Source organism: Andrena cerasifolii, chromosome 13 (assembly GCF_050908995.1).
Source record: "Andrena cerasifolii isolate SP2316 chromosome 13, iyAndCera1_principal, whole genome shotgun sequence".
NCBI lineage: Eukaryota > Metazoa > Arthropoda > Insecta > Hymenoptera > Andrenidae > Andrena > Andrena cerasifolii.
The window spans coordinates 5,033,039-5,043,942 of NC_135130.1; the positions used below are offsets into that span (position 1 = coordinate 5,033,039).

The 10,904-nt window shown below is 40.6% G+C and overlaps 1 protein-coding gene across 2 annotated transcripts; it reads right to left on the reverse strand.

Annotated features, from left to right (window-relative positions):
• Positions 1 to 248: 248 nt before the first annotated feature.
• On the reverse strand, positions 249 to 10,851 carry LOC143375858 (protein amnionless). Of its 2 annotated transcripts, none has more exons than XM_076825414.1 (6): positions 10,322 to 10,851; positions 7,907 to 8,211; positions 7,686 to 7,809; positions 6,641 to 6,773; positions 4,689 to 4,842; positions 249 to 638 (listed from the first exon to the last, which is right to left on the reverse strand). In XM_076825414.1, exons 1-6 carry the CDS (start codon positions 10,592 to 10,594, stop codon positions 296 to 298), a joined length of 1,332 nt encoding a protein of 443 aa, XP_076681529.1. In that variant the 5' UTR covers positions 10,595 to 10,851; the 3' UTR covers positions 249 to 295. The 2 variants fall into 2 exon arrangements, with proteins under 2 accessions (XP_076681529.1, XP_076681528.1); XM_076825413.1 differs by having other exon boundaries at positions 6,539 to 6,773; positions 10,322 to 10,850.
• Between the last annotated feature and the right edge of the window lie 53 nt (positions 10,852 to 10,904).

Here is a 10,904-nt window from a genome sequence, read left to right on the forward strand (position 1 = left end):
AGTTCACTTGGATGAAAGCAAAATACAATTTCTAAACACTTTCTTCGTGATAAATTCGAAAATTTTGATTCCACGTCATATGGGTACATCAAAGAAACATTAAATACCTAGTTCGACTAGGAAGATTCATTTTATACTGTACTGTTATAATTGAAACTGAAAAGCTCGCTAAACCTGTGATGTCGATGAGCCTTCAAAATTACTTTTAGTTGTAAAATCAAGAATTTACTGTTCATTGAGTTTTCGTCGGACCTTTAGCTACTTTACTGAAACAGGATCGTAAAATGTCATTGTTTCACTGATCGATATCCACTTCCATTTCCTCCATACGATCTTCGACTTTGTCCCTCAGGGTAGAGAGACTGAGGACTGCGCCCATGTCTAAGATATCCTTCTCCTCGCCGTGCTTTCTTTTCGATCTGTACAAAGGGTTCTCGAACCTGCCGCCAGAAGTCGCTTCCCCCGGGCCGTCCACGTCGCTCGCAGCCTTCTGCACGCTGGCCGCTTCCGCGATCTGCACGTTGCCCTCCGGAATATTCTCGAAACGAGCGAACCCGAACGATTTCACGCGTTGCCCTTTGTCCACTCGAATCCCGTCTCGAATCGATAGGAAAATCTCCGCGAAGCTCGAGAGGATCCTGAAAAATCCGAAATTCCGTTGCAATATTGCTGAAATCAAATTCCCTGACCTTCCAATCAGATCTTTGATTAATTCTTACCATGTGCGCCTAAATTATTTATAATATCCAAATAACCTGCGCCCCTCCTCCCATGTAAGGTAAATTTAATAAAGTAAAGAATACACGTTAAAGATACGTAGTTCAAAATATAATTCTAACTTAAGAATATTAAAAAAAAAAAGAAAAAACCGTGGCGACCCACCGGTTCGGATTCACTGTGTTAATGAATGTAGCAAGAATTCAAAGAATCATGCTTTTAAGGCGAATATTTCCGGCGTTTCTTTCAATATGAAGGAGTAAAAGTACTCTGGCGTGTTATACGAATTTAATTACCGATTCCTTCGAGTGGTCTAATTTTTCCGCAGATTTCCAGTTTGAAATCAATGAAACTCGTCGCCAATTTCGCTCCTCCGACGCCTGTCACGAGGAGCAGTAAACTATTCGACTTGATTGGCCAGCTCGAGCTAATTAAACGCTACGAGCAGCGAACTGGAAAGGGTGGCAGGGAAACGCGGCGACGAAGAAACTGCCGAGTGTAAAACGGTGAATTGTAAATGGGGCCGAGTTGGCTGGATACCAGGCCATTGCCATTGTTTCGCAAATTGAAACACTTTTCGTCACTCTTTATTTTGTCACCTCGACTTTTCTCAATTATCACGACCCCCTTTCCCTTTACTTCCTCCCCTCCTCCCTTTCAATGTTACTCATTTTCTAAACCCGTGATTCCCCTCCCATCGATTTCCTCGACTCTTTATTTCCCATTTCCCTTCTCATTTATTTTTTAATTTCAATTTCTCATCTCTGATTAGTCACTGTCTAATCACGTCATTTCCCTCCGTTAACTCTCTATCAACTTTTCCTTTCCCCTTTCGCACTTCCTCCTTTTCCTTTTCAATTTTCTCTCCCGCCCCCTTGCGCGTGTCCTTTACCTTCCCCTTTTGTTCAAGAAACTTCCCCCGATCGCGTGTGTAAACGGTGCTCCCCGTGCGCGACACTATTTATCCTCGTTCTCATCCCCCGCTCCGGGGGCAAATGGCTGGGAGGGCGACCCGTGAACTCCGGCGTTCACTGAAACGTGGGGGCGCAATGCCAGTGCAGCTGCAGTTCGGTTTACTACGCGTAAACACCGACGCACTCGCCCATCGGAATTCGAAGCAACCCCCAGCCTCGCTCTTCCGCGAAACTCGCCCTCCCATATCGTCCATTTCATTATTCGACGTCGCGGAACTAGCAACTAGCGCGACACGTTCGCGCGATTATCGCGCCACCCCGAGCTGCGGCCCAGATATAAATCGCCACACAACTCTTCGGCACGATAGGTTCCTCTTTAATGCAAACCCTTGCGCGTTCAAGTCGGTAAAAATATCGTTCCTCGATTTTAATCGCCTGGGAGTCGCGAGGAATCGGCTGGAAGATTTGCAGAAAATTAATGCGCAGTATTTATAAGTTTCCTCAGACGATCATTACTATTGTCAGCTGCTCTGCGCATTAGCGTCGGGAAGTACAGACGGCGGGGGTTGAAAAGTGTCGGATCAACGATTCAGGGTGACGCAATAACGCGACGCGGAGCGGACTCGGTGGGAGTTTAAAAAGTTCCCGAGCGAAGCGTCCCGGAAACGTCGCGATGAAGTTTTCTATATCCTCCTCCACCCTTGTAACCCACCGACACGTGGGAGTCGAAACGGATAAAGGGACGGAGAAAGGGGTCGCGACGGCGAGAGGAAAAAAAAGTAATTACACGGAATATGAAACACGACGTGCAGTTTGCAAGTGGATGCTAATTGCTACCCCCCTCCCCCTATGCCCTCTCGCATCCAGTGGACCAGAAATCTGCAAAATTAACTTCTCTGGCGGGGACGTTTCTGCACGAGGATATTCGAAATACGTTTCCTTAACCCGGCGGGAGGCGCACCCCATATTGTAACAGAACTTGTCGCTACCGGGTCAAAAAATACCCAAAATTGAAACGTTAAAAACCACGGTATCAGAATTATTTTTTTTTTAACCCTTAACTGGTATCCTGGGGTCGCTCATGACCCCAAGCACCCAAAGTTCGATGTACAATTTTCGGTTGTCTAAGTTGGTAAACTGAATTTCTAATTAATTTTATAATAATAGTTTAACTCTCTACGCTTCTATTATTTTCTACATTACCTAAGAAGAAAATATTCATAGTGGTTGCTCTAGTGTCGACTTTACAAATTTCTGTGCCCTTTTGTATTTGGGGTCTGCCACGACCCCAGTATACCAGTCACGTTTGCCAAAAACAGTATACCAGTTAAGGGTTAACTTTGTAATTTCTATGTTAAAGTACAGTGTTTTAAGAATCAAAGAAAATTTATGAAATATCTTAAAACCTTTATTAAAGTTCTTTAAAAAATTGTAACAAAAACGAAAACAGTCGTCATATTTTCGCAACTAGCGCCTCTGTGGTAAATTTTACACAGTAGCGCCTCCCGCCGAGTTAAGGGGACTAGGCAGTCGAAAAATCGATTTTTTTATTGCTTTTCTCGAAATTACTATCTTTTCTGAATAAAATGCCGCTTGGTTTATATTTAAATTCGCAGAATCGGTGATGTGGCAGCTAAAAAGGTCAAGCGGCAACTTACAGCGTCGCCTTTGCTCAGAAACTTTAACCCTTCGTTGACACAACTCTTTTTTCGATCAACTTTGACATACCTGGGTGGCTCACACCCAGAACAGTTTTTGAACGAATGCCATTCTCATCTGAAGAATCCAATCGTTTTGATAAAAATCATGGGTCGATTTCATGGTCCGTAGAATGTATTCCAATAGTTTTTTTTATTGAAATTTCATCACAGTTCTTGTAAAAAATTCTAGATTACCATATGTCGAGAAAGCACGAAGAAAATCTTTAAAAAATTGTAACTGTTACAAATTTTAATATTAGAAGCTAAAAATCTGCAGAGTTATTGTTCATATATAATATTTTCAGAGAAAAAATAGTTTGTAAGTTGGCTTTGGAAAAAAGGTATTTATTTTGCATGTAGAAGGTACAGAGCGTCAAAATCAACTAATGGGTGGCTCACACCCAGAGTGTCAACGAAGGGTTAAACGCGTTGTTCTCGAATCTTTTTTTCTCTTGGTTTTCCCCCAGTTGCGAATGAACGGGGGTTCAGATCGACTTGAAAAAATTACAGGGTGTATAAAACATGTGCCATTTCCCGCGCAACCTATGATATGGTCCGTAAAAATTCGAGATTTTCATATAAAAATTAAAAACGAATTTTTAGTAACACACAAACACGTTCGAATTTTTTCATCTAATAATTCTTTTTCAATTTTAGTTTTTATTGGTTACGCGGGAAACTACGGATGTAACAAGCAAGAATCACGCGTTGAAATTGGGTTACGTCACTTTTTAAAACCAATATTACAGCAAAACCACAGAAGAACGTTAAAATGTTTAACACTCAGCACCGTCATTTTTAAAGCACATGTATATTTCATACCAACTTTTTTTTTAATCTTTATGTTAACAATAAACATTAGGTAACCGGATACATCTGGATTTGCTTTCATTTTTTCCCAAATACATTAAACAGAATGTGTTTCTTTTGCGGAAAACGACCGACTAGTTTCCTTAAGGATTTTCAATTTTCACTGAGAAAATTTCTGAAACGGCAGTCACCGTCGTGGAAGCTGTTGATTTCAATTGTTTAACAGCTTTTTCGACGTTACTTTTACGTCGATAAAATACGCAGGGATTTTTAATCAGCTAAAATGAGACACCCCACACGTGGGAATGAAATCCTCGTGCATTCTTTTCCCGCCCTCGCTCCGGGCTAATTAAAATGGGAAATCTTGATTAAATAAATGTGGCTGGTGTTGGTTCGGACCAGCCAAAGGCTTCAAATTAATCACACTATGTGCACGATATCCCGATCTGACTCAATCAAGTGAAAATGAGGTGAAAGTCTGTTTAAAAAGAAAAAGGGGAACAGGGACGAGCAGGTTTGAAAGTTAGCCAGGAAAGATTGCACTTACTGCCTGGAAGAGTAACCGACAGACATGAAGCCAAGGAAAGCCAGCCCGAGAATGATTAACGGTGTCCCGAAGAGTGGAACAAGTATAGCCACCAGTCGATGGTCCTTCAAAGCCGCGCCCGCTGCTTCTGTGCTCAGCACTTGGATCTTCATACCTGCTCGAATAAAGAGGAAACAAGATTTTATAGAAATTACCGTAAACTGGGGGAACGTTGGCAGTTCGGGGCAACAAAAAGGATACAAATTTGAAAATGTGAATTCGAAAATATCTGGTCAGAAGGTGGTTCTGAGATAAATGAATTTTAGTATTCTGTGCTATGCCATTAGTATGCTATATAAATCCGATTAGGTTAAATATTAAACCTGGATAAAAAGGTATCTGAATTTTTGTGACAAACTCGTCAAATATTTCATAAACTCCAAAGGAAACTTTGGTAGATACGCTGAAAATCAGGCATCGATTTCAAATACGCCCGAAATATAAACTCTTATATCTTCAGTGTTAATACAGATATGGTTTTCTTATCTAATATACATATAGATAAACTATTTCCCTGCTACCTGCCAGCAATAACTCAGTTTAAGCGAAAGGTGCACATACCCCCTTTCGAATTAACACTGCAGACTTGGAGTTGGGGAATTCAATCCCGGGATCCCGGCTGTTTTTTGGATTCTAATTTTTAATATACTTTTAAAAATATTAAATAATTCTATAATATAAAAATTAACTTTTTTATATTTGCTTTAAATATCCTACTATAATATTGCATCCTTTGTGATTGTACTACAAGTAGGGAATTCAATCCCGGGATTTGATATAGCAAGTTATAACTTATCCCGAGAATTTCGAGAATTTTTAAAAACGTGAATTACTTTATGAACAACTGAAGAATATAAAAATGGAATCCAATGAACAGCCGGGATCCCGGGATCGAATTCCCTACTTGTAGTTAAGGAATTAAATCCCGGGATCCCGGCTGTTTTTTGGATTCTAATTTTTAATATACTTTTAATAATATGAAATAATTCTATAATATAAAAATTAACTTTTTTACATTTGCTTTAAATATCCTACTATAATATTGCATCTTTTGTGATTGTACTACAAGTAGGGAATTCAATCCCGGGATTTGATATAGCAAGTTATAACTTATCCCGCGAATTTCTAGAATTTTTAAAAACGTGAATTACTTTATGTACAACTGAAAAATATAAAAATGGAATCCAAAAAACAGCCGGGATCCCGGGATTGAATTCCCTACTTGTAGTACAATCACAAAAGACGCAATACTATAGTAGGATATTTAAAGCAAATATAAAAAAGTTAATTTTATATTACAAAATTATTAAATATTATTAAAAGTATATTAAAAATATGTTTGAATATAAAAATGTTAATTTATATATTATATAACAAAGTGTTCCCCCAGTTTTCAGTACCTCCCTAGGAACTTTAAATAATTACTAATTAATTAGTGTACTATTTTGCGTCCAAGTGCATAAAGTGACCGAAAGACTCTTTCAGACTTTTTCCACGAAAGGACCGTCCCTCTGCGCGTCGATGTCGTCGATATTATATCCAACGAACTGGGAAACACAATAACGTTCGCCACCAGCGGCTGACTTATCGGGGAACTGTGCCCGACGAATCCGTAAAAATGAAAGTTCGACTGGTTTCCCCCGGGCCTCGTTTTATGCTCGCCGAGTGTGGTCTTTAGCAAGGACAATGGCGGTTTCGCGGAATAATGAAATATCAACGGTGCTCCTCTGAGAAAGCACGGGGCACAAGAGGCCACGAAAATTCGCAATTTCCCTCGGAGGTAAACGCTGCATGAAAAGGTGGAATTTTACTTAGCAAGGTCTTCTTCATATTTTCCACCGCTTCGAGGATATCGATTCCAGCGTAGTCGCCCTTTTCTTTTATCAGGACCTCGGCTGACCCGTCCCACTTACGTCTGACATGCCAGGCGATTCTATCTGCGTATCCTTCCAGCGCCTCTCCCGCTGCCGCCCTTACCATCGGCAAAGACGCTTCGCTCGACAAAGACAGCCTGCCGCCGCAGTATTGACAACAGTGGCCTTCCACCTGAAGCATTTCAGAATACCTGTGTCTCGGCGGGGCAGCAGCGAAATTCAGCTGATCGGCCACGAGTACAGAGTCGCTCCGATATTAATTAAAATGAGAAGACCGGTTGTCCGAACATCCCGATTTTTTTGAAACTGCGCAGGTTTATAGAGGACATCGATAGAAGCATCGGGCAATTTTTCGTTTGCGACTATTCTCAGTTCTTCAGGGGGAAAACATCTCTTAAGGTTAAGGGGTGATCCTATTTTTTAGACTAAAAACAGCAAAGTTTGATATTTTTTTTTAAAAAACTAGCGATTTGATTACTCTGAAATTTGGACCATGTTTCGATGCATTTTAGAAGAAGTTGCAGATTTTTCTATATTAATTTTTAATAATAAATATAGGAGAATTGCTAGCTTCTTAAAAAAGATCCCAAATTTTGCTATTATTTTTAGCCTGTAAAATAGGATTCCCCCCTTAATGTGTGATTCCCTACTTCCCTGTATATCCCGAGAACTATAGCAGATGTTAAAAAATTATTGCAACGAAAACTTAACGGCTTTTTATGGCTTATCAAACTGTATAATCAAATTGTAATTTAAACAGTAAAATGTTAGCCACCGCAAATTTTAAAAATTTGATTACGTAGTTTTATACAGCATAAAAAACCATTAAATTTTCTTTATAACAATTTTTCTGTATCTACTGCAGTTTTCAAGATATGCTGGGCAGTAGAAAAACACTTGTTACCCTTTAGGGGGAGTTTTCACGAAAATGGGCGCACACGAAAAATTGTCTGTTACTTCTAACTTCTGTTACTTAAACTTGCGCAGTTTAAAAAAAATCGGAATGTTGGCCAGTGGGCTTCTATTTCGTTATATTCGCACGACTTAATGCGAGCCACTAGTACCAGTTAGCTATTGAACCCACCGTCAAAGGAAATTCGCAAGGTGTGAAGCCACACTTGGGCCGCGAAATCGCGCAAATCTCCTCCAAGTAGTATCCATTTGGATCGTTCTGGCAGGGACACTTTCCGCAACTGTACTCGGCGTATCTGCGTAATTAAGACAGACCCTGTTAGTTCCGCTAGAGATGGGAGGTGTCTGGGACGTTTGAACTGTGAAGCTCGTCAGTTCGGGAGCTGGACCCACTTGACGGTGGATATTCCTCTGCTGAACTCTCTTCGGCTCTCCAAGTCGGTCCACTGCCAGGACGTGAGTGGACGCTTCTCGCCCGATGTCCTGATCGATCTCACCTCGATCGATTTCATCGGCAACAGGACGCTGAAAGCTCGGTCTCTCCGCGGCAGGACGATGTCGTCCTGGCGACACGGGACCTGCTCCAGATGAGGAGCAGCTACTGAAGTCCCGTTCCAGTTTCCAGGATCCGCCCAGAAGAAGTGACCTTCTCGCACCCAACGACTGATTTTCAGTGGTGATTTTCCTGGCTCGCTTAACTAAGTCACAAGGGTCAGTTTTGTTATTAATATCTCATTTTTCATTTTTCTTTTGTAGGATATTTTTTTTTTATATATATTATGTATTTATGTATGTATCTTTTCTATTCTTATCCAATCTATGCATACGCGGGTTTAATCCCGCTTATGAATAACTAGTTTTACTACTCGGCTTCGCCCAAAATTTAGATTCTGATTTTATAAAAAAAAATTTTTTGTTTATTATTTTTTTTGTTTGAAAATAGACACATTCATCTGGATTAGCTAGACATAATGAGCTGGGCCACATTTCGTGACCCCAGAGTTTACTGTTCGAAAGTTTTTAAGCGACAGACAAACACACAAACACTTTCTGCTTTATATATTAAGATAATAATAATAATATCGTGGGGATACGGTTGGAACTAAATCAGGTGGACTCTGAAAGCCACAAGTTAGAGCCACTTCCAACATGTCTAGCTGAAGATAGTGGTGGGGAGGTAGTTGTTGGCAGCAACAAGACCATTTGATTTTGTTGAGACTGTAGTTCACTAAAATCTTACGATTAAGAGAATTCTTGTAATTACACCTGATTTATTTATTTCACAATAATGATGTTCTTCTACCGTTATATGTGCTGTATAAGTTCTAACTATTTTTTCTCTCCTGTTTTCTTATATATTTTCTCTTGCGATGTCTACTGTGCAATAAAGAATTATTATTATTATTATTTTGACCATAATTTCGGGGTGAAGCGCCCTTGAAACGTAACGAGTCTTGAAGTGGCTGAGCAAAATTATTTTAAGGACATTTTTCGACTTCTGTGTCTTTATCGTTTCGTTATATTACTCATCGGCTTCCCTTCAGGACCAGGAGAGTCAGATTTATGTCTCTGCTCTCGATTGCGCTCTACAGGGTGACGTTAATATCGAAGAAATTTTAATTCAATTCCAAAAGTAATCTGTGGAGTGTTGCAAAAGCTCATTGACACGTCGATATTTCCTTCCTCTGTCTCGCGACACGAGGAATTAAAAATTGATCCCCGGGGGAGGATACCGAGGACCCACGCTTCCAGTACAACGCTGAGGAATTAACAGAAGACACTTAGAAATCACTGGGAAGGTTATACAGAAGAAGTTAACCCTACACTGCGCATTATAGGCGATCTGATGCACCGTCGTTAAGTTAAAAATAAAAGACAACCATAGGCATTTCTTCTGCATTGACTTTTTTAACCTTTAGAGGGCCGGGATTTTTTCATTGAAATTGTAAATTTTATTTACTTAAAATTTATGTATATATACCATCAAAATGGCCGGCAAAGTATCCAAATTCTTAGGTGGCCACTATAGTTATACTATTAGGTGGCTCTCGAAAGGTTAAACATATTACTAGTTCCACTCCAGGTGCCATTTTTGTGTGCAGTTTGGCAACCGATTTCATGGTTAGATACAAAAGCTATGTGACGAAACTAGGCAAAGATGCAACGTCCCAGGATGCAAATAATTTTCATTTATAAAATGTTCAAAATGTTGCTTGCACATTTGTCTGAACAAAAATAGTAATTGTTTTGTAAAATTACATAATCAATACAGCACTTACCTACATCAGTTTCAATAAAAACATACACGCAACCCAGTATTTTTCATTATTTCTCCCGGATTCACTGACAAAATCTACGTTAGAAACTATTTTTTTTTCATAAACAAAATGTGCAGTTCAGTGTTAAAGTGGATATCGATTATGGAAACAATGAAATTTTATAAAACTGGCTGGATATCAAGATAAAGATCACTTCGGAACAGTTGCCGCTTGGACCCATGCCCAAAAGGCCCCCACGGTCCCATTTTCAAATAAAAAATTACGATTTTATCCAAACACTATATTGTTTTCTGTACTCGGTCCGTTTTTAGTAAACTACGTTTTCATTAAAAAAATGGGCCCTCAGAATGTTTACCACCTGGGCCTTCGCTCTTAAATCCACCACTAGCAGCACCCAAACGCGAAATTTTTAAAACCAACCACCCCCGACGAAAATGAAAGCAATATTCTATTATTGCTTGCATGAAAAAGAAAACACCGCAATAAAATCGTGCAGAGCTTCTATTCTCTCGCAACCAGGAGCACCTACCTGCAAATTACAATCTCTGGGCAGGATGAGGGATCCAGACCTAGCCAGATCGATGCCAGCGAGCCTGAGGTCGCCAGAATCCGCCATGCCCACGGCGTGCCTGGTCTGCAAAGGGAAAACCACATGGCTGTCGATTTCTGGCACCCGGTTACCTAACCAGTTTTTGGCTGTGCGCCACTCCAAGTCCGGCAGCCAATACTTCTCGACGCCGAAGCTACACTTCGTCGCAAACATGAAGAGGACCAAGATTCCGTAGCACATGCGAGTCTCCATGGCGCAAGGAGACCTCGTCGGCACCAGCACAGTCGCGAATAATTCGATTTAATTGAATCTCTTCACTGCAGAGTCTATTCCTTCATCTCAGGTACCCGAATCATTTATCCGCGATTTCTTCAGCTTCGCTTCGCCGAGAATATCGGCTTTCAAGTGGAACTTTCGCGGACGAAGACAAATCAGAGGGTCACCGACGTTGCTTTACGATCAGAGGCGAGCAGTTGTTGCCCCCAGCGATCGAGCACTGCGACAAATAAATCGAAATCGAGAGGGGGCGTATCCGATTCGACAGTGGGCTGCTGCGGACGCC

Bases quoted from the DNA above. Each gene is read 5' to 3' on its own strand.
- LOC143375858 (XM_076825413.1), bottom strand. From the start codon at position 10,594: ATGGAGACTCGCATGTGCTACGGAATCTTGGTCCTCTTCATGTTTGCG. The intron at 7,810-7,906 runs GTGGGTCCAGCT...TTAATTACGCAG, and splicing joins AGAGGAATATCCACCGTCAA to ATACGCCGAGTACAGTTGCG. The intron at 639-4,688 runs GTAAGTGCAATC...CGGATTTTTCAG, and splicing joins GTCGGTTACTCTTCCAGGCA to GATCCTCTCGAGCTTCGCGG.